General features: G+C 40.9%; 1 protein-coding gene across 1 annotated transcript; it reads right to left on the minus strand.

Moving 5' to 3' along the window:
- Nucleotides 1–536: 536 nt before the first annotated feature.
- LOC104926954 (serine palmitoyltransferase 2) lies at nt 537–17,367 on the minus strand. Its single transcript, XM_010740921.3, has 12 exons — nt 17,102–17,367; nt 13,205–13,399; nt 12,892–13,046; nt 12,247–12,395; nt 11,241–11,365; nt 9,918–10,011; nt 9,455–9,560; nt 8,307–8,526; nt 7,683–7,809; nt 4,676–4,811; nt 4,235–4,364; nt 537–2,934 (listed from the first exon to the last, which is right to left on the minus strand). The coding sequence occupies exons 1-12, from the start codon at nt 17,243–17,245 to the stop codon at nt 2,821–2,823; spliced, it is 1,695 nt and encodes a 564-aa protein (XP_010739223.1). The 5' UTR covers nt 17,246–17,367; the 3' UTR covers nt 537–2,820.
- Between the last annotated feature and the right edge of the window lie 7,406 nt (nt 17,368–24,773).

Here is a 24,773-nt window from a genome sequence, read left to right on the forward strand (position 1 = left end):
GAAGGAGTTGGGGGTGGGAAGCTTATTGCTCACAGCTGTGTGGAGGGGAGGGGGGGGGGCGCGTTGGGCCACTGAGGTTCCTGATAAGGTACAAGGTTTAGTTTGCATAGAACCTACAACAGGCTGCACATGGAGGACATGAGGTGGACATTTACTCACTGAGAAGAAGTGAATTTAATCAATTACTCAGAGCTGAATACCACATTTTAAAGTGAAATAATTTCACCAATGCTTGGTGAAATTATTTCCCTTGTTCCTACAATCTCTTAAATCACATGTAATTTTCTTTAGGCTTGTTTTGCCTTTTTCTAAACTCTGGAAACAAGTCATTATCTCATCCTACTGGCATACCGGCTCCTAAAAATACCATTTTAAGACTGGAGTGAATGACTGGCCATAGTGGAATGCTGTGTAATGGCAGGATGTCAGTGACTTATCAGTCAAAAAGGCTTACAAACATGTTTGTCATGAGCTTTTAAGTTGTGACCACGGTCTGTGTGCGCCGGCTGTAAATAAACACAAACCCATTCCAGAACTTGATACGAAGAAAGTGATTTAATCAGCAGTTTCCAACAGCATGGTCAACAAACATCATGGCTTTACAAACTCCTCTAAGTGGTTTATCGTCAACCCAAATACAATCCAAGGGCGAAAGGAACCGATAAGCAACTTCCCAATGGTCACTGCAGGTCAGTCTGCAGGTATTTGTGGTTAAGTAGGCTGGAAAATGTCATATTACATCAAAGAGTTTTAAGCAACTGAAACATTTTTATAATCTCTCGACTTTAATTCCTCACTTTCAGTGAGGGAAACCTGGCTGCGAGAAACAGTCATGTTGCTGTTTGCAATTACATTTTTGCCTCCATAGACAGAAATGCAGAGACTTAACGTAGTGCACGGTGCTGCGGACAGCTTGAGAGGAAACTCTGACGAGAAGAAAATGTTTTATGTCAGGGCACATTTCTGCAGAAGAGTGCAATTCCAGATCATAGTCATGTGTTCCACCTTTAATATTGTATTTATTAAAAACAAATGCATCACAGAGTTGTTATTCAAGCCATTTTCTGTGAAAAGAAACTCCCAATAATATTGGAATGACTCATTCAAAGACAACGCTATTAATGTCTTATGGATGTATAGTTAAGAGATCCCAAAAAGTTGTCATGCTGTGCTAAAAAATGCCAAAAAAAAACATCAATGAAAGCATCTCTAAACTTGAGTTGAACTGAATCACTTTGATGAACATTTATAGGAATGGCCACGTCACCAGACAACGGCCAGCCTTCGACTGGCTACACTGGCGCTGCCTCCAATTCACATCAATTAAGTGACACAACATAAAACACACACAAACAGGATATTTGACAGTGGCATGTTTGCCCCGTTTGTGGGGCAACCTCACACAGAAAAATCTGACAACAACATTAAAACAAACGCTGGACACTGAAAGCAGACTAATATGGAATGTCATTCCAGAAGATGACCACAGATGATAAAACACATTTGAAGCATCACCAACAGAAATTTTGCAAATTTCAGTGACTACGTCATCTGTGCATTTACAATGCCTGTCAGTAGTGCTAGCACTGAAGTCGTGCAAGTAGTCAACTGAAATACACTGGGACACACTTGGAGCTGCCTTTCAGGTAACGGTTACATTTTCACAAACACAAAAGGTAGCTGAAAGATGACAGAGACATTTTAAATAAATAAAAAGAGGTCTGTATATCAGATGAGCTCGGGAGCGGCATCATCATATATACAGATCAAAGTTACAGCGCGTCATCATGTGTGGTGATCGGTGTCGACGCTGAATCACATGAAAGCACTTGTAGTGAGAACTACTTAGCAAAAAAAAGAAAAAAACAACAACACACATGTAGCTCATTAGCTTATAGAAATGTTAAAGACACTGGGCTCAAATTTTTGAGTGCAGGTGTAAACAGTAAATAAGGCTGAAAAATATTTCTAGAAAATAAGCAGTAAAAAATATTCCTTAGAAATATCCTCCCTGGGATTCTTTCCCTGTTAAACGTTTTCTTTTGGAACATCTGCTTTGCATTTTAAGAGAAAAGGTAGAAAACATTTCTATACATATATATCCTTTGGTTAGGGAAAGAACCCAATACTCTATACTCTTTATTCAAGTAAAAGTGATCAGGGAAAAAAGCCTTCAGATAAATACATGTGGAGTGCACATACTAATGTCACTCCTGTGAAATAATGTATCTCTTCTTGAGGTTTGGGATGCTACCCTAAGGCAGTAATACCAACTTTGGGATAAATAATATTTACATATAGAATTTTTCCTTTCGTGTTCATCATAGTAACAGCTATGATTAGATTTTTTTTCCCTCTTTTTTTCCCCAAGTGCACGAGCAGGAACTCATGGCAAAAAAAAAATAAACTGAACTTTGCTCCAGGTTGTTTGAACTACAAAGAAACTCCAAGTTATTATTGCACAAAAAAGACACACATTCAATGTGCACACAGGAATAAGACTTGACGTTACATCGATGCAGTCACAATAGGTTAGAACAAACTGAAAGGCCCTGAACGCAACACAACGTAAAACAACCGACACGCCGCAGTGGGTGAAATCATCTGCACAGGTAACAGACTGCACATTGACGAATGAATGATACTGGTGTACAGGTTTTAAAAACGGGGTGGACCTGTAAAGGACTTGGGCCCATGGGAGTCTGGTGTAAAGAGATGTGATAAAGTTGGGTAAGGAGACTGGCTCAAAGAAAACGAGGGGCACAAAAAGGGGATATTAGACAAGAAAAGGTAAAGTAAAGGAGGAGGAGAGATAGTGGCTCAGTCCTGAAGATGGCTCTCCTCGGCCATCCATCCAAGCGAAGGACGAGGCTTTTGACGTCTGGAGTACTTCAGACTCAGCAGGTCACCCACTTCATCGATGACATCCAAAACCTGACGAAAGAACAGGAAGAATGCTATTAATCTGTATCCAAAAACATATTAGTTACATCAATCAAAATTAAGTGAAGACAGCCAGACACACGAGCCAGATCATAAGAAAAAAAAAACCCTTAAGATTACACAGATAGCACGACTTGAAAGAGGATTGCTTTTGTAGGTGATAAATGGAGTGATACGGCTTAATCACACTTGGATTTTCAAGCACTGAACATGACAGAAGGCTCCCTGCATAAACCACAACTGAACAGAAACTCCTCCACTTCTTTCCACAAGAGACTGTATCAGCATTGCAACACTGCGGGGCACCTGGAAACAATTTACCTTCCTCCTGACCTTTTTTCTGATTCCATGGTTTGAGAAATAGCAACGGCTGGCTTTTCCAAAGACGGAAAAAGCGGCTCCTCGAAGTGCTCTACAAAGGCAGGCTGATGCCCTTTAAATGGACTATTACAAACGGTGTTGACATGCTCCTCAGTAAGACGAATGAAGTGTCTTTGGAGAGACAGAGCAGCTCAAATAAAAGTCTCTGTCTGAGCCACGCTATAATACTCGGAGACAGCTTGGCCTTCCAAGTTCCTTTATAATAAAGGATATATTGGGAGCCTTTATTATTCAAGAGGCACACTCACACTATTGAGTCTGTGGACACACACACACACAACAGCTAAAAAAAGAACTAGGATCCATGATCACCTCTGAGTCCAAACAAATTGATCATGTTGAGGATAAAATTAAGTCTTCAGTAATATAAGTCTGCCCTGTAACAAGATCTCTTGAACTGGATCCAGTGGTGAAGAACACACTGAGCAGAGATCCGATGTCTTTACCTTCATACCTTGGATGATAAGTCTGAGTGTTCAGGGAACTAGTTTTACTCATCTCCCTCAATACTGTTGCATCTAAGTGATGACAGCAGAGCGAAGGCTAATATATTGAGGGGCATACTTTTCCGTTTGTGCACGTTTTGCCAAAAAACCCAAATTTCCAAAAACCAAAGAGCATTTTAAAAGTGATTTTCATGGTTTGGTTCCTGCTGTACACGAAACCTGCATACACTATTTTAAAGTAGAGAGGGGAAGACATCTGAGAAAGTCTTCTGTCACAAGAAAGTGAAGAGAAAATGTAATGAAACAGCTGATTATGTCACCCATAATCAGCCACAGTACTTTATAGTTACTGAAAATAAGTCTGTAAATCTATGAGGATTTCTCTGCATCTACAGTCACCTGTTTTTAATATTTATGGATACATTATTTCATTCTGTGTTTTGGACAGTGATCGTTTGACTTACTTGGTCAAGCACCTCTCTGGTATGTGCAGCCGAAATGCAGAAACGTGCCCTCGACTCAGTGATGGGCGTCGCTGGGAAGCCGACGGCCACTATGCCGATATTTCTTTTTAACATCTCCCGACCGAATGCCCTGAAAAGCAATGACGACGTTAGACACAGGGCAACACTTGGCAAATTTAACTGATGATCTGATCTCTACACCACCGGCACCACATCTTAGATGATGTTCTCTTTAATGTGTGAAACTGAAATCATAAACAGCTTTCCGCACACCAAGTCAGAATCTATTTGGAGGAGGTACAACAGCGCGTCAGTCATTAAAATTAGAGCATGAGCCTTTGTGTCTTCCAAACGTGATATTATTCTTCCGATTAGCCATGCCAATCATCCTTGATGTTGTAAACATTGTTAATATCAAATAATATGAGGAGAATCACACACCCGATTTTGGCAGGCATATAGAGCATCATGGGTACTACAGGTGAGTCTTTGTTGCCGTAGATGATGAAGCCCATGTCGTTGAGTTTCCTGCGGAAGTAGGCGGTGTTCTCCGACAGCTGTCTGAGGCGATGAGCTCCTGGAAAGGGCAGAGAAGCAGAGAGACATTTCACCATGTGACCTGTTATTGCACATATTTCTGCACAAACGTACAGTTAAATTACTACGCCAACTTATATTGAAGTTCTTCGGCGGCTTACTTTATTGTGAGTGGAGCTCAACACCATGAGTAAAATACGCTTTCCAACTAATGCTGTGTTGCAATTAGAAAACCTTGATTAATGCGTCTCTTAGCTTCAGTAATGAGTCCACTTCTCCCCCACACAGGTGTTTTCACTTAATCTGCCTGATTGGACCTCCTCTCATCAGCTCCGTGTGCACTGCAGTCTGTTCTTGATCTCCTGCTGCACCTGTTACATGAAGCTTTGTGATCGCGTATGCAGAGGTCTAACAAACTAGGAAAGGTAAAAAACACCTGGGGGATGCACTATTTTTTATTATTACTGTTATTATTATTATGCTTGTACTTCCCAAGAAACTGGATTATCAGCTCTTGTTCGGAGGTTAAGTGAAGGAAACCGAAGAATCCAAATAGTAGTGGTGCAAAACTATGTGCTACTTATAAATTGCAGTAATCAATATTATTTGACAGCACAAGCTCAAATTAATTTGCTACAGCAACAAAACCATGTACACCAAACAAAAATAAATAGACTGAGTGTAACGCACATAACTAAACAGCATGTCTTTTATTATGCCTTACGCTTTATTTGGAGACAGCACTACACCGCTCGCCTTTGAAGACGACTGGGATTCTTTAAAGTCGAGGTCAAGGGGCTGAAACTAAGCAGGCATCAATCCTCGTGTGTCAGTCTGATGCACACTGCGGATTCACTCAATGTGTCCTCAGGCTGAGCCTCCAGAGATAGCATCTTAACCAAACAAATAACCATATGGCACAAAGCGCCAACAGCAACACACATCTGCCTGGCTGTGCTGGAAAACAGAACAGAAACAGCACGGCTTCAAAGCGCCCTGAGACACAACAAAGTCTGACATTATATTTATGCAGACATTTTTTTTCCCACAGTGAAGAAATCCAAAGCTATTCTCAGCAGCGAGTGATAAAAAAAAACACACACACAAAAACAGTAGAATATGACATTCAGACGTTTTGCTTTTCAAGCGCTATAGAAATGTTTTCATATTGAAGATGTTTGCCCGTCTTGTGCCCTTATTTCCCCATCCACATATTTGATTCATGCAAGCTTCAGACAACAAATGTCCATTCTGATGCAGGCCTATGCCAGGAACCATGAGCAGTCGTCCTGAGCAACAAACTGTTAGCAGGCAGCTCAACTGTCACTTCGACTTTGTGTCAGTGTCTGAACCTTCAAAGGCCTGATTTTCAAACAGTGACGGGGCTGCAACCAATCAGACTCATTCTAAGTCTCCTACAAGGATATGTAGTAAGGTCAGCCAGTCTGGCCTTCTCTTCTTGGGAATGCTTAAAGAGTCGATGACACAGTGCAAAAGTCATACTATAAAGGTTGCTCCAGGTGTTTATTCCCCATACTTAATGACTGAATGACTGGGGGGCAAAGTAACCTGATCTTATATCAGCATTTTAAGGGAGGCTGCATCAATCAAGCCCCATAAAGAGTAAAAGGGTGCCGCCCCCGCAAGAAAAACAAGACTTAGTGATGTGTTTGTGTGTGTAGGAGATGAGTCCAGCAGAGTTTGATCTGCACAGATCTCTAGTCCTAAGCACCATGCTGCTTTGTACCCAGCGTGAAGGCAAGGAAGCACACATACACAGAAAAGCACACATCTGAAAGCCATAAAGGGAGAGGGGTAGAAGTGTCAGCATACCACCACTTTAAGACCTTCCATTAGCCTGGGTTGAATTGGACGGAGGATGGCAACTGTCCACCCATCGGCTGTGAATTAAAAATGCACATCTCGAAAGATAAAAACAGGAAGAAGCTGCCTTCAAATCGAACCACGCAGAGGACACATTCACTGCTGCAGGTTTTATGTTTTAGGCCAAATAATACAGTTTGACTCTGGTGCCTCTATTACCCACTGTCCCTCATCTTGAAAAATAAGATCACATGACATTCTAAAGCAGGAATTGACCACTGAGATTTGCATCCAATTTCGAAGTAAAAGTGTGAATGGAAATGTATGAAGAGCATGAACCTGTGTGGCATTTACATTCGATCTAGTCTGGGTTTATGTATGCATACAGTTTGCTAAGGCTATCCAACATACCTTTATTTATAAATAAATAATTGCCTGTTAGCCATAGATATCAATCTTTTTCAAAAACAAGTTCCTGTCAGCCAACACGTTTCTGATCAGGCACAGACGTCAGGGTTTGCAGGAAAGAATCAAGTCTGAGCAACAGGTTTAGACTGCCATCTCGTGGCCATTCATGGGAGGTCATTCAAAACACAACCAGCATTGTGACAGTCCAATGTCAAATCAGACTGACCAAACATGAGTGACCCAGAAATTGTGGACATTTCAGAACTGCTGTAACTGCAAGTGAAAAAAAAGAAGGACCTCTTCAGTGCAGCATGCAGTAAACACACATCATTAGCTTCAATTTGGTTTGTGCTAGCCAAATATAAATTTTACATTTCTACGTGCTCAACCGATCATGGCAGATGGCCGCCCACCGGTGAGAAGTTTTTCCTTGTGCTTGCTCCTGGTGGGATTGTTAGGTCTCTGTAGATAACAGTATACAGAGTGAGGTCTAGACCTGCTCTATATGGATATAGTGTATGAGATAACTTTTGTAATGATTTGGTGCAATATGAATAAAGTTGTCCACAGAAAAAGTAATTCTGTAAATGGTAACCATTGTAAAAGATGACAGTGTCCCGCTATCTTTGAAACCATGTAGATCGTGATTCAAGCTGCCCTCTCTTCCCATTACACCTACCCTGTGTGGTCCCATCTTCTCCCATGATGATCCTCATAGCCGTGATTATCTGCTGGGCCACAGGAGGGGACATGGAGGTGGCGTACAGGGCACTGTGAGAGTGGCATCGCAGGTAGTCGATCAGCTCCTGATGGGAGGAGTTACATTGCGGTTAATAACAACACAGGCACAACATACATAACATTTCACAACATAAAAAGACAGTTCCAAATCAAAGGTTTAAACTCTGACATATTTTTGTCATGTTATTTACATAGAAACTGAGACAGGTGGCTAAAGTTTTAGACTCTAGGCCAATAATGAATTTGGATTATTTCTGGTTATAAAACTATATTTTGATGCAGTTTTCCGTCTAGTAGAATACAAAAAATCACTGAAAAATAATGCACCATCTGGTCATTTTGGGTATCATACCTGACTGACACTTCTGATATTAAGGCCAAATAACAGGCAAACTGAAGGAGCCCTACTGTAACTGAAATGGAAGCTTGCAATAAATCAATTTTCCCTGAAAATAATGTTTCAAGTTGCCAGCTACTGCAATCAGTGAGCTTCATTACTTCCCTTCATATCCCACTGTCTGACCTCACAGCCTCAGTTTTACTTGTGGAAGAGTTCACCCACCTTTTTGCCTCCAATGTATCCTCCGGCACCATTGAAGCTCTTGGTGAAAGTTCCCATCATTATGTCGACATCTTTGGGATCCAAGCCAAAGTAGTCCACCACTCCTCTGCCATTCGGGCCCAGAGCTCCAATACTGTGGGCCTCATCCAGGTACAGATACGCCTTGTAACGCTTCTTCAGAGCGATGACTTCAGGCAGACGCACAATGGATCCCTCCATGCTACAGGACATGTAAGAACATGTATTAATTCAGACTACTCCCACAACTTCTTTATATTATTGACATGCTTAAACCTCCTTTTCTGTTGTTGTGGGTGCAGGTGTTCCACACACGTCTGTGCAGGCACTGTCTATTGTAGCAGCTGAAACATTTACTTTAAAAATCCCAGTGGAAATGAAACTCCATTAACATTGCATTAGTAAAGGACACTGAGCATGTCTGGCAGTTTCTCTGATAACTATATTGATCAACAGGATTGATAAACATAAAGTCTAAAAAAAAAGAGAGAGAGAGAATGGGCACTCTTCTAAATTGACGATATTTTATGTGTTCTTGTCATGGCTTAGAAACTTTGGAATTGGTATTCACACTTTGTCCCAGCATTAAACTGTAATCAGCTGACATATTGCTTCACTTATCTTATAGGACATGATCATATCATAAAACCATCCTTTAGGAGCTCAGCAGGCTCACTAAATCTATACCTACGCATTGTGACACCATAATGTCTGTCTGTCTGCACAGTTCAGTGAGTAAGTAACAGTTCTACTACAGGTATGCATCAAAGACATCAATTGATACCACCGAAGAATATATCTAAATACTTTATCAGTGTATGTTTGAAAGTGCCTGTTCTCAAATGTACAAATAAAGTGACGGAAGCACTACAAGACAAGCTAAATCAAGATTAATAAGTCCTCACCCTGAAAACTGTGGGTGTCATGTAATTGGCAGCAAACAGACTGTAATGTGATACTGCAGTGGTATAAAAAAAGCTTCCAGTGAAAAGATAAAACAGAACAAACAGAAACTTAATTAACTCAGTTTGCTTCATTATCTAGCTCAGGCAATTTTAAAGCCTGTGTGTTTGTGTGTGTATGTGTACTGTATGTGTTCATGTGCGCGAGAGTAAGATTACTGTGCATACCTGTAAATTCCCTCCACCAGAATGAGGATTTTCTTCCAGGGTCGGTGAGTTCTCGGCTGACCGTGCACGATAGCGTCTCTCAGCAGCTTCTCCAGGCTTTGCATGTCTACAATACAGGAAGGAAAGACGTGTTAGTGAGTGGACAGGTTTTATTCCCCGAAAATAATACGAGAGGTTTCTTTAATTCATGGATCAGTGTCAATATTTTATGCTTGCAACCCTTTGAATTACTGGGAGCGTTTTCTCAGCAGTCAGGCTGCCTGGTTCCTGGTTGAGCTTGGATAACTGTAAGTCAAGATCTCTGATGACAGAGTGTGTACATGTATCTGTGTGTGTTCATCCTGAACAACAACAACAAAAAAAAGTTATATTCATGTGGTAGAAGTCATGTGTTGACAGATCTAATGAATGCACAATGCTGCCTAACTGTTCTCGAGTAAGCTCATTATCATAGGTCACCCACTGTTGTGTTTGAAGACCCGAATTGTGGAGCCAGACAGGCGGGCACCCAGCACCAGTGAGGCGTGATTCAGCTCATCACTCAGGATAAGACAACCCTAAAACCGTAAGAAAAGAGAAGGAGAGAAAAAAATAATTGTTTTGTAGCTCAGTTTCTACATGAGAAGAGCATTAATCCATAATTAGTCAGAAAAGAGAAACACTATTAAACCCTCTTGAGAACTTTGCTAACATAATTATAATGCACCAGGAAATCACTTGCTGGAGTTTTATAGTGTTGAGCAATGATTTTATATCCCGGACTGATTATTTCTCTTTGATGAAACTTTAATACTCTGTTGCCTTGAAAACTTGTGCTAACACAATCACATCTACTCTGTTCTTTTTTGTCTGGCTAATAATGTTTACTACTTCATAATTATTACTTTGAATAAACTGGGAGATGATGATCCCAAATAAGTGAGTGGTTGTTTTCTGTTAAATTGAACATAGATCCAGGACCCCACGTGAAGTGTGACTTGTGTTATTACAAGCCATAATAACTAAACTCAGAGTATAAACAAAGAGTCGATGATATGCACATGCACTGAGTACTGCTGACATCTTATCCACATCATAAGGTCAACACATCCAAACATGTCACACCATTTCCTCTGGTCAATGAATAAATGGGCTTGTTACATAACACACAATCATGTCATGACATAAGGATGTGTGTTAGCAGAAAAGTGACAAGCGTAGTTAAGAATTTATGAAACCCTTGTGACAAGTGCAGTGACTCAAATCTTTACTATCTTGCTCGAAGTTTGGCCCTACTGCTTTGACTGCACATCTGTTTTTCACTCGTGTGGTCGTCAGGAAACATGTTCTTTCACTCACATGGTACACACGCCTTTCAGATCAGTTTTCTACTTCCTGTTCAAGCGACATTGGCAGGGGAAGAAAAGAGCAAGTGAGGACGCAAGTAATGTGATTTGTTGGGGTTAGAACAACAGCGGCCAGGAGAAATCTCAGTCTCCAAATGGCTTGCACTCAAAATGTTTTGAAAGCTTTGCCTGGAAACTTGCATGTTGTTGAACAGTGTGAACTCTCCACTCTCTCTCTCTCTCTCTGCTTGTTTTCACTTTTCACAGGAAACTACACTTTCCCTTAACAGTAAAAGTGTTAGTCGCACTAGCATACCCATTCAATTACAATATATGTACATGAGCCAATGTAACTATAATAAAACAAGACGTAAAAAAAAAATAAAAGTAATCAAATCAAGAGGAGAAGGATGTTCTTGAGAGAACAAAAACAAGTAAAGGAAGTGAATAAAATTCCACACCTTCCCTGTGAGAGCAGGAATGTTCATGGAATTGGTTGCGAAGCCCATGCCAAAAGTCATAGCTGACTCAACGCCCAGGAACCTGGCAACCAACGTCTCCAGCTCCCCATGGATGTCCAAGTTGCCTGGAAATTACATAAACTCAGTTTAACTACAGCTTCCATTAATTGTGTTGTACATGCTGAATTGTCTATTGGAACAGACAGGTTTTCTCGAGTGGTGCTGTAGGGAGTGGATCCCTGTTTTGTTTATCTTGTGTAAGAAGATGCACAAGGACACACGCAAGCATTCAGGTGACACGACCGACCTACAGCAGGAGTAGGATTAAGTGGCATATAGCAGTGTAGCAGTGAAGGAGAAACTACAGTGGCCGTAAAAAATGTGAAAAACATCAAAAGGCCTTTTCTAGAGCCGGTGCTTAGTTTGTCGATTCTGGGCTACTGTGCAAACATGGTGGTTCAATATGGTGGACTCTATAGGAGAGGACCTGGGGTGTCTCTGGAGATGTAAAAGGCTCATTCTAACATAACAAAAACATAACAATACTCATTTTCAGGTGATTATACACTAAATGAAAATAGTTGCATATTATATTCAATTACTGCCATATCCCGGATATAGAGCTGTCTAAATCTGACACACTAAACCTGGAAAAAAAAAAAAAACACTTTGCAAGAGTGACGAGGAGAAGTGTAACTATTGACCAACCGTCCAGGTCAGAAGGAGACCGGAGCACGTTAGCTGCTGAGCTGAAAAGAACTCGAACTTCAAAGCTTTCACTATGCATCACTACACTTCACACCCTTTCAACCCATTCGAAACCACTTAATCCTGTGGCTTCTGTTGTTTGCTGAAAGAGCAACAAACGAGAAAGGGAGCAGCCGTAAAAAAAAAAAGAAAAAAAAAAAGCACCAGCTCAGGTTTAATAAGAGTTTGTTTGATCACATACTCCATTCAAGTGAGCGGTGTTGGATGTTGACGAATCGCAAAACGTTTTCACTCTTACCCATCTCACAGCGAGTGCTGCTCACACCAACTCCGTACTTTTGTGTGGTGGCAACATCAGCAATGTTACACGCCCCAGTGTTCTCAGCAAAGCCGAGGTAGTTGTATGAGCCTATGTTGATGATGCCCTTCATCACTTTGCCTGTGTACCTGTAGAGGGACAGAGAATGTCAGAGACAGTGACAATGGTACCCTGATTGTAGGTTAATAAAAATAATTAGCTTTGGTCTTCCCTGGTTGCCTAGCAACCGTTTCCTCAACGCTAACCATGGACTACCAAGTTGCACCGATGCACTGTGGTAATAGAAATAGTTTAGGGGGGAAATAATAATGATAATAAAATACCATATGTATTTGTAGACTTTGTGGGGTTGTGTTTTGTCTATTTGTCTGTTCTGGTGTTATGTGACAGATACTAGTGCTTTCAACATAACCATCTGAGTCAGTCTGGCTTACGTCACTCTATATTTCCCAAAATACAAAGGTCAGTCCTTAAAGTGCAAATCAATGAACTTCCTGTTGACCTAAGTCACAGAAACACATGCCTTTTGGGGGAGTAGTGACCTTCATTCAGTGCCTTGGTTCTAAATTAACCCTGTGTACACGAAACAGGACAACACAACCACATCACAATGCAGTAATTTACTTGAAGGTCCAGTTGTAGTCGAAGGTAAGTCTCTCCCCCAGGTCCATTGTAGCACCAGGGGGGCAACAGACGGGTATGTTCCAGGTGTCTCGAATCCTTATGTACAAGTTCCTGTTATAAAAGTTCTCAAAGTCCTGATACAGGGGGACAAAATCCTGGAAGGGAAATGGGAAAGTGTTGATGTGGCAGACAAGGGAAAGAGTCATGACAGACTTGCAACACAAGTTTTTCAAAGAATTGGTATGACTGAAGCAATGGCTTAAACTAAATGAGCCTTTTCATTCAAAAGAGTCTGATGTAAATACTACATTACCTTCTGCTCCTCTCTTTCCTGAGCCATGTTGCACTTCTCGATGTTCCAGTTGCGAAGGAAGTCTCGGAAGTAGCCGAAGATGGTGAGGATGCCATAACTCATGTAGGTGAACACAGCCACCAGTAGAGGAGTCTCCTCAAATGATTCCAAAAACGGCTTCTTGTACAGGGAGGAGTTGTGTGTACCATTTTGGTTCTGGGGGTGGGGGGGTAAAAGTAAAAGTATGTCTAATTAGAAATCTCTACAGCTACAGTTAATTGAAATAAAATAAACATTTGCACAGCTTTCATCAGCCTAAAACAAATCGAAGCCCAAGGCACAGATGCAGATGTCTGAAGCACACCACTTTCTCGAAAAACAAACAATCCAGCTGGTGGTTTCTCTGTTAAAATGTACACTCATCAAGTGTACCACACTAGAAAGCAGACCAGTCCAATCCAATACGAGCTGGGCACACACTCAACCACAGCGGGGCTCATTTGTTAAAATGGAGTTTTTCTTGGAAAGAGAGTTAGAGGCACAATAAAGCACAATAAGCACGTTAATTCATGGAGACCTAACCAATGCCCCGGCCCCCATGGGCCAGTGGGCAGTAAAATGGCCGTCAATCCAGGGTTCTACTTGGGTTTTATGAATAGCAATATTGATCTTGGATTATGGGGCCATATAAATGTGGCTGCTAACTGGAGAAGCTCCACAAAAACTAAAAAAGTCTTTATTTAAAACATCATCTCAAGCTGGACTGTGGACCAGCTGTCCTCAAAACTAACATTAAACAAATGAGGACGGTCACTCATTACAGACCAGGCCTGCAGCTTAGCAACCATAGCTCATGTGACCAGTCATGCTTCTCCAAGAAATACCTCTGAGCTAGGGAACAGGCACTGTGCGTGCGTGTGTGTGCGTGTGTGTGTGCAGCCAGTGAAACAGGTCCCTTTCTCTAAAAGTTCAAAATATGCATTGAAAAGACCAGCAGACCCCGAAACTGTGGTTTGTGAACGGTCTCAAACTGTGAACACAAACACACAATCACATCCCAACACACCGCTCAAAGAGATGCCAGCCACGGGTGCTAAATACAGTTTGAATGATGTTATATTGGTTTAATCTGTTATACCCTGTGGACAAACGGGAGCTCTGAAGAGGTAAGACCTGTGCCATTCATTTATAGCCTGACAACACAGCAAGAAGAACATCCAGCCAACAAACTCTGTGGAAATCTTTGACATGTTCCCTCTGCAACTTTAGAGATGATTGTGTTACATTATAGACCTAAGAAAAGCTTGCACATGACGTGTGTTAAACATCCGGCTTAAAACAGAGAGGCTTAATTAAGTAAGTCCTCTCCCTGCTAACTGCCCATTCAATTCACTGCTCCTTTTTCTGAGCTGTTTCTGACGAGACCATCCCAGCTGTAATCTATTAGTGTTCCAAAACAAGACAAACACGGGAAAAAAAGGAAATGAATAGCGCATTATTTTGTTAAATCAAACTACTCTTCTCCATTGTTTACTTATGGGTCGCACCCTTTGGAAACGTTGACGGTTAGGCTTTGAATTTACCTTCTCCCTGGGGGTGTTGACACTTGCGTGTTTGTTTGTTTGTAATGCAGTTATTGACACTCCATTACAAAGACAAGACATGACAATTCACTCCCATCTGCTCATGAAAATCCAGCTTTTTCCTGTATTCTCCATGCTCCATGGTGGCTAACTTGATTAGGAAAGATCAGGAAATAGTTGGTTAGACGTTCTTCTTGCCGTGGGTTAGTTGTTGTGTTGTCGGGCTATAAACGATAGACTCAGAACAATTAAGAATTTTGAAAAGCCATGTAATTAGAAATGAAGTATTAGAAATTAAATTCTGGCTATCAACTAAAGACATCCTGCTTGAAATATGTCAAATTGTAACAAACTGCTAGGCATAGACAATTGTGTACATATGCTAAACGTGTTACACAAAGCAAGTTAGCTTTGGGAAATTAGCTGTATTGTTGACAGTACGCTGTTTACTTGTGAGGTGATGCAAGGCTTACGACTTTTCATGCGGCTTCATTCAAACCACTCCACTCCGCACAGCTGTGTTTGTTTATGGCCGTCCATTATTGAACGATTAACGGTTGGGCCTCGGAGGAGTGACGCTCTCCCTGGGGCACAGATACTTGCATGTTTGTTTGTTTGTTTGTTAGTTATGCAGTTATTGACTCTTCCACTCCAGCTGAAACCTGTTTGTGAGTACATTCATCCCTTTCTTATAGTCTCTATATAGGATTCGTGGCTAGCTCGATAAAGGAAAGATAAATTACTTAATCATAAATGACTTACTGCTCTGGAAAATATATATATATATATATTAATATTATATAATATAATATATATATATTATATATATAATATAATATATATATATAGCTGTTTACATCTGTACAATATATTTTATTTTATCGTATTTACTATTGCTTTTTGATATTTTATTATGTATAGTTTGCTTTATAGTATATTTTTATTTTTTGTTGTCACTTGTCACTTTGTGTAATGCTGCTGCTGCACTATAATTTCCCAGCTTGGGATAAATAAAGTATATCTATCTATCTATCTATCTATCTATCTATCTATCTATCTATCTATCTATCTAAAATGGTATAAATTAGTTTGGTTAGGAGTTAACAGACAGTTGACAAGATACACACTGTTTCACAGCACCGAATAATCGACAATGGCCTGAAAACTCACTTATGTTTACTGGGAAGAAGACAAATGTGTGATAGCGTTATCGGCGGTGACATGTCATGCAGCTCTGCCTCGGCCTCAGACAGGATGGAGACATTACATGCATGCAGATGGAAGTGGTATGACAGCCATAGCATCTGGATGTAATTGCGTGAACCCGCAGCATGCTGAAATCAGCAGCTCCATGCCGTCTTCAATCTCCAGTCTGATGCTCTCAGACACGATGGGGCATTTCTTTCAAGTACACATGGTGTGTGTGTGTGTGTGTGACTCTACACTTCTTTTCTGTGTTGAAACTGTTGTGTGTACCCCACCTCCACACAAACACGGATGAACTCGGGGTTTGCTTTTTTTTTTTTTTTTGGGAGGGATTTTCTTTCCACCCTAAGACGGACCACACCCTTCAGAGTCTGGAGACATTCCTATCCCGCTAAAGTGTCATGTGGAAGCAGGCCTGTCCTCTCTCTCTCTCTCTGTGTCTCTCTCTGTCTCTCAGGGGTGGACAGATAGCGAGCTTCTCTGATAATAACACAACAGGCCCTCTTGATCTTCTTCTTCTTGTTCTCCATACTGGAGTCAGAGTAAACAGAGACCGGTCAATCACACACACACACACACACACTGGAGCACAGACAGAAACAACAGGGTGTACGGTTACACAAAAAGAGTCACCTCAACAATCCTCCCTGATCAGGTGGCATCGACCACAACACCGAGAAGTTTAAAACAAACCGCGAGTGTCTCTTTAAAACAGTGTCAGAGTATTTCCAAAAGACACGTGACCGGGAATTAATAATGAGAAATTAAATACGTATGTAGCGACTGACGACAGCTAGCCCGCGGTGTGTAGCATCGAGGGGGGAAAAAGCCGCCAGGCTGGGAAATAACATGAGCTGAGCTAACTTAGTGTTATATAAGCCCAACTAGCATTAGCTAATGACAGCAGAGTTAACGGTGAGGTGATGTCAGGCGCCCGTTATAGAGCGACCGCGAACAAAACTCCCAACACCCAGAAATAACGGTCGCAAAATAAACACGGCAAACAAAGAAATAAATACAAAAATGAGCTAATATTTTTGTCTTAATTTAAACCATCCTCCTCCACTCGGCGCTTCTTGTTTATAACGGTCCGCTATCTAACGGTTTGACGGCGGGGCCTTGACGTTACCTTCTCCCGGGGGCGGCTGTAATTCTGTGGCAGTTGAAGCGAGCAGTGGTTCTTCACGAAGCCATTTTTACTCGATTTCCGCCCGTTTGAGGTCCGGTGACAGGCGTCTCCGTTTAGCAGCTTGTTCGTGGAGCTTTCCGTCATCTTTATTGGCCGACTTGCGACTGGAAGTTGCACGACTGGAAGTTGCCCAACTTGTGAAACGTTTAGCGTGAAGTCACGTATTTGGAGGGGGGGACATAAAACAAATCCAACGCCCACTCTGCGCTGTGAACGCACCAGCCTGCAGGAAAGCCACGCCCTCGAGTCTTTTCATTGGCCGACGCTGCTACTCCAGTACAAAGATCGTGTATGAACAAAACAAGTCATCACTCTAACCAGGGCTGTAGATAACATTGATTAATACGAGCGTGCCCTGGTTTAGCCTCTTGTGGGGAGTAAGAAGATGAAGGACTCAGGTATTTCCCAATAGTTCCCAATTTAGGAAAACTTGCAGAAATTATATATTATATAAAATAATATTTCATCTTACATGATACGTTCTGTGGGCTCTGTGTGACAAATTATTCTAACAATTAACTTCTACTAATCAAAACCATCAAAACCATTAAAAAAAAAAGTTCAAAGATCTTTCTGGTGGCAGGTCACAGTTTTCAAAATTGTCTTTCTAATGGTGCATTTGGGGAATCTGAGTATTTACAGTGATTCTACTACTCACAAATTATATTATAGATATTGTTTGAAATATATTGTTTCATTCTTTGTGCATCTTACATTACAAAACATGAATGTATAAACGTATTTTCTGATAAATCTTTTATTATTATTATGTTTCTAAACATTCAAACACATTATTGGTGTCCATCTTAACAGCAGAATCTGAGCATGTAGTCATGTTAAGATGTAATATTGATTTAAAACATGAGCTGTGTTTGTAGACAGTGTTTGCATTCATGTTGAACAGTGAGTGAGTGCTCCTGTTCTACTTTCAGTCTTTGCTAGGCGTCACCCTCTCTTCAGCGTGGGACGTCCTGCAGCCCGGTCCATGGAAATAACTCATAATTTGCTCAGTCGTGGACTGAATACCCTTTTCCAGTGACGTAATTTGTCACCTCGTCCTGGAGGATGTAAAACAAGGGTCGAGGCCATCTCCAAGATGATTACCAGAGGGGGGAAAAAAGGAATGGCTGAATACACTGAACGGACTTCACTCACTTCAGATGGTCAAAAGTCAACAGTTAAGGAAAGCATGGCTGTTTGGCTATAAAATATTTCAGTGGATTATGTGTGTGTGATAATAAAAGCTGTCCTTTTATTGAAAACTGCACCATCAAGACTCTCAAATGTAGTTTTATAAATATCAGAACACTGAAAGCCTGACTGCTTTATGTGAAACATGGCTATTACAAAATGTTTTCTAATTATTAAATAAAGCATTCCTCATCTGACTACATATAATCTCTTGCTTGGGTCACTAAACAGGGTGGGGGAGTTGCTTAAATCTATTTTCAGCCTCCAGACAGGATATTAAGTTGAATTCATTTGATACGCTATGATTAAAACTATCTCGATCAACTATAAATTGCTTTTATACAGGGAAATTAATTCCACCTTGTACACTGTGAATCAATAAAGTAATCTGATCAGATTATGTTTATTGCACAGTGAAGTTATGGGAATGGATGCAGACACCATAAATGTAGTTCCACGGAAATCTTTCAGTGCAAATAAACTGCATCATTTACAGCTGGTCAAATCAAATAAGACAGGATGGAGCATTGTAGCAGACACACCTGCAGTCCAGCAACATTACTCTTTCTCTTTTTCATTGATTATTATTGTTATGATTTTTAATGATGAACAATCTTCTTCCTATACTGATTAAGTTCTTCCATGTCAGTGACACCATTTTACTGAATCAGAGTATCAGAATACTTTTATCATTACCTTCTAAACTTAAAGTTCATGGAGTAGCATGAAACACCCCTTCCCCCTTAAAAGGTCACCCATGGGTGCCATAAAGATGCTATGAAGAAAGTGACCAGCTAACATAGTATAAAAGAGTACTGAAGGAATACACTGTGGCAGTCAAACTTATACTCCACTTGTGTTTATGCAGGTGAGGAGGAGGCCAGCAGAAAGGCTTCATTGCCCTCTTGTGGTGAAAGGTGTGACATTCATCCAGCTCTATCAGTCTACCTTACAACAAGCCTTCTATGAAGCTCAACATGTATACTGTATGTGAGGATGTCTGTCATATGTGGCACATGGTAGTAGATAAGAGAAAGATTTGTGTGCAGCTATAAGGAAGTTTCTATCTTAACTCTGCGCTGTACCTGAGGAGCTGGAACTTGATGGCCTGTTTCTTCACTGTGACAGGCCTGGTGGGGTTGGGAGGCACCTCAGAAACCTCCACAGTGGGCGGATTCTGGGAGGGAAGGAACAGACAGTAAGGTTAGTCACAGAACAGGAACATCTTTAGATCAGTTTAACTTTAATAGTGTATGGCAACTTAATAGAACGCCTTCAACGATTGTTCAGCTTACCAGATAAGGTCTGAATCTTTTGCCCAATGATTCAAGCTGAGTATCACTGGGTCTCTTAGTGTTTTGTGAGCTCACAAGAGACGGACTCTTATGAGCGAGATGCCTGTGGAAGAGGTGGAGCAGGAGTCTTTACTCTCCTGAGTTGTGGTGACTGCGGACACTCCAGGCAATTTGTTTGTCACAGCCATTGGTTCCTGTACAGAACAAGAAAATATTTTTGTATAGTAACAATTTTAGTAAGAGTTTGCTTGATGGATTCATGGATTACCACAAGTACTAAGCATGTTAAATGAAGAAGAAACAAATATATAAATAGCTAACTGACTGCTGGCTGTAGCTTCATATTAACTCTTTCAATCTTAAATAAGCAGAAGCCTCACATCAGAAACAATTGAAACTAATTTATTTTCTCATCAACGATGCATGGAAGGGGTTGGCATACCTTGTCAGTTCTGAACTTTTTAGGTGCCATGTCAGACTCAAACCAGACTTTCCTCTTGGCTGGCTGACTTGTGCTGACCGGTGGTCTGTGAGCCTGCAGAACATCAGTAAGATTGCTCAGTGTGGGCTTTGGTGTAGGTAAAGCCCTTTTCTTGTCCGTAGTCCCATTGAGCCTCTTTTGATACGAGGCAGATATGGTCATATGAGAGCACTCTGCCAGACTGTAGCAGCACAAAATAAAAATATGATCCACAATGTCACAAAACACTGCTCAATTTCTACAGAATTTAAAAAAGGGCAGGAGGTCAGAGGTCAGGTCTATGACATTTTTAGACATTTCCCTGTTGATGAGGATGCCAATCTGCCACGTGGTGCTCAGTCCTCTGAAACAGACAGAAATATAGAGCAATGAGATGACAAAGTACAAGACATCTAACCACCAAATTAACAAGCAAGTTTATCAAACTTTTGACTGTAAATATATAGCATCAATTAGCAGATAGAAAGGGTAATGGATTAGATATAAATAATATTCATTTAAGGGCTAAGTGTCTTTACTTGTCATTTCCCTTTGTGGGCCCAGTGGTGGACTGTGAGTTCATGTGGGCCAGGGAAATTCTTCCACAAGGTGTCGTAGTTTGGACTCCCCCAGGCCAACCCTGATGAAGTGAACAAAACACAGTTTTCAGAAAAAAGAAACTACTACAATCTTCCATTTCAAAATGATTGAAAAAGAACATTCAAGAATTCATGTTGGGTACAAAAGCACAAAGGCAGAGGATAAAGGTTTTATCAGGAGGCTATATGTATAAAACAGAAAAATAATGTGTGTGTGTAATTAAATATGAAAAAGATGTCACATCTGCCTCACTTCATTTTTATGAGCAGACAGAGGGTTGTTGATTATTTGACAAACTGCAGAGGTTATTTCAAACTAACCTCATATTGATCAGTAACAATAAATAAAATACAAGAATAATGTTCAGTGCTGTTGCTAAAGCAGCCGTCTGTCAGCTGCCCACCCTTTCTTAGATTTTTTTCTGCAGTAAAATAGATGAGATGCTCCAGCTTTTTCTGCAAAGATCATACAATATTTATATACTGAGTCCCTGCTAGTCTCCCTTTTTACTTATTCTGAGACTATGTCTCCTGAGACACAGATGCAGAAACCCGTTTCATCAAGACATGATTACTGTGATCAGTCCTGCTACGTGCCTGTACAAAAAGTCTTGTCAGATGGTTCAGAATACCTAACTAAACTTAGAAAATCTGAGCACATTACACCAGTTTTAAACTCACTTCATTGGCTTCCTATCCATGTTTAAATTGTAAATGGTCTGGCCTGTCTGATCTCATTATACCTTCTATCTCTCTAAGCTCTCAGATACAGTCTGTCTGTCCTCGAGCTCATCAGGCCACAGGCCTTTTTCTATTGTGCCTCCCTCTCTCAGGATTATTATTCCTGTTACTATCAGAAAGTCTGTTGAGGGCCTTTAACATTCACATTTTTTACCTTAGCTTTCATGTAGTGCTCATCGTTCAATACCTCAGGCCTTGTACCTGTTACCATAATCCTTCTAGCAGGTTGGTGTCCGTGTCAATGAATCTATTTACTTTACTACTCATGTACTTATGTGTTTGTCTTGCTGACGAGGAATCAACAAACTGTAAAGACTTTGAAAACCAAGTTGTCTAACCTTCTGTTGATTTGGGATCATCATCCCCCAGGACAGTCACCCCCCTCCTCTTCTCTCTCTAGTTTGCATGCAAACACGTTCGTCTCTCTTCCTCTATTTGTTCATCTCTCTCCTATCATTATGAATGCTGCGCTGCCTCTTCTGTGTTTCTGTAGTCTGTCCTCAGTGGTGTACAGTGCCTGGAGACGTTATATTCTTAATTTATGCCACTTTTCTTTTTCTTTTTTTTTTTTAAAGAGGCCCTTCCAGCATAGGATAAATGCTCTGGGTTATAAACATTGACATGTAAGACTACTCTTGCATATTTATCTCACTAAAAAAATGGGCCAGTAGTATTTTCACAGTGTCACTTAACTTCTGCTACTTGACTTCAGGGAGTAAAGATCATTATGAAATCAATATGAGCACCAGAAGAGCTGCAGACTTTGCACTAAATACTGGCTCACAGACAGGTGAGACAACTACATAATTATATATTTCATCCACTCAGCAAGATGAAACAACTGTGTCATGCCTTCATCATCCTTGGAAAAAGAAAATTCAGCTCGCAAAACACTTCTGAATGACGCTCATCAGACGGGATTTACCCAATGCAGACTTGAAAGACTTGAGACTGAGACTAATAACTTGACTAATTTCTATTTTATTAACGTCTGTCAGCCGTCGATCACACGCGCTCCTACAAGGTGATTTTGTCTATCTGGGAGGAGATGTCAGCCGAACATTTTGTAATGAAATTTGACTGTATATAAACCCTGCAATACACTTACTGAGAAGGCCAAAGAGATTTAGTGAATATTAGCTATATACTCTCTGGTCTTGGTCTTGACTCAGTCTCAATACTCTCTGGTCTTGGTCTTTACTTGGTCCCGGTTTAGGTGGTCTTGACTGCAACACTCTGGTGTGAGAGACTGCAACAACAATAGGAGAGTTTCCTGGAGTCACAGCCATGATTTTGTACTGGACCTCCTGTTCTTCTTCCTGTTCTCTTCCTGTTTGTTGAACATGGTCTGGTTAAACATGCCTGTCAGCACGGCCCCTGTTATGTTTTGTGTGTTTTATGTTATTTAACACTCCACCTGTAAGGCATAATTACTATGCCTGCTCCCTTCCTCTGCTGTTTGCATGTGTTTGCTGGAGTGTTGGGTTTACTTCATGCAGAGAAAGTGCACATGTTTTGCAAGTTACATCAACTCTCCAGCTGCATAAACCTACTCCTACTTCCAACCTCCTAGATGGCACTGTGGGGCCACACAAAGGTTGAGCCCTGTCCAATTACAGACCTACAGTCAGAGGTTATGCTGGTGACGTGGGTTATAGTTCAGTGTTTGGTAGTACTGGTATGCAGCCCGGTTCTCACAGGGTGTGACATCCATGATTAAGACATTGATGATAACATCTGATGATTTGATTCTCTAATCAATTCTTCAAGCCTTTCCCTCTTGTTTCCTCTCAAGGTTGTAACCTTGAGTGTGGAATAATGAAACATTAGTCCGGGAAGCTCTTGCCAATGTGCACAAAGGCAGTTAAGCTCCCCATCCATTCCAAACCTGATAAAGGTGATAAGGATCCAGCTTTAATGGGATCAGCTCAGGGTTAAAAGGAAAAGAGGATCTGCTCTCATTGATACGGACACTGCAATGATTGGAATTCATTCTGATCATACTGTGAACATCATACTGACTAAAAATATATGAGAAATGTATATATTCTTGATCTAATCTCTAAAACAGCAGAGATGTGCAGTAATAGCATGTAAAAAAACAAGTAGTTGGACTCTTTTTTTGTTGGTGTTTTGTAGTTGGACATTTTTACCAATAATTAAAAACAAAGGCTTTGTGTTCAGATGAAGTGACAAGGGATTGATGTAATCTCTCAGGTAATCTTAACATCATTTCTTATTCTATAACTGCTACATATCACATGACCGAGGCTGGATGAACAACAAGACTGTCCCACCTGACTCCACCGGGCTCCAGGTGAGAAAAAATTAAATTAAAAATACATTTCTGCTAAGAAATCATGGGTGCTCTGTGTTAATGTAACCAAGTGTGTTGGTTTTCAGCTGACCGTGATGGGCCAACTGAATGACTGACCAGTGCATATGCGTTTCCTATCCAGATAATAAATAGCAGCACAGAAGTAGAAGCAAGCCTCCCGTCCATCATTCCTCCACATCATTAAGCACACCACAGAGTCAAGGTGTTAGCTGGTGAGCTCAGTTACATGTAAATCACTCCAGTTCCAATGGCGAGACAGGCAGTGAACCAGCTGAGGAGGCGATGTTATTACCTGTCACTTAGTCACATGTGTGATTTAAAAAACGCTGATGTTACTATGCACGTAGTCGTGATTAGACTCAAGGTGAATCATATGTAGTACTGAGGTTACAGGACTCATGTGGAGTCATGTTTCTGGCCACCTGCTGAATTTATGTCCAATATTCACTATATTTACGGCCTAGTGAGCATAGCAGCTCTCGGCTTGACTCAGAGACACTGTTTCCATAATAAAAATTTCAGTTCTGCATGGCCGAATCCCTGCAAGTGCAAAGCTATATTGACTCCTCAATTTATCTGATTTCTTTTCTTCTTATTGCAATATTAACTATGGATCAATGTGGCCACCAAGCCTTATATAATGCACCAAAATGATATCCCTATTGAGAAAAACATCATAATTACTGTGTCTCCACTGACAAGGTTACATGTCCCTGCTGAGGTTCTTACAGTATCATCCAAGTGACAGATGATTTCCTATTCGCTGAAGATGTATTCCTGCTCTCTGTTGCAATTTCCCTGCTTTGATGTCATCTAATGAAATCATCAGAAGAATCAATCTCTCCTCCCATTCTGCCGACAGCCTATTAAGACCCCGCGCTGCCAGAGAGGAAGTCTAGGCAAGCAGCCATTTTTCATACTTCATTGGCATCTAAATGTGGTAGATAACAAATGATGAAATCACAATAGTACACAAGTAACCATATAA

This window comes from Larimichthys crocea, chromosome XI (genome assembly GCF_000972845.2).
Source record: "Larimichthys crocea isolate SSNF chromosome XI, L_crocea_2.0, whole genome shotgun sequence".
Lineage (NCBI taxonomy): Eukaryota > Metazoa > Chordata > Actinopteri > Sciaenidae > Larimichthys > Larimichthys crocea.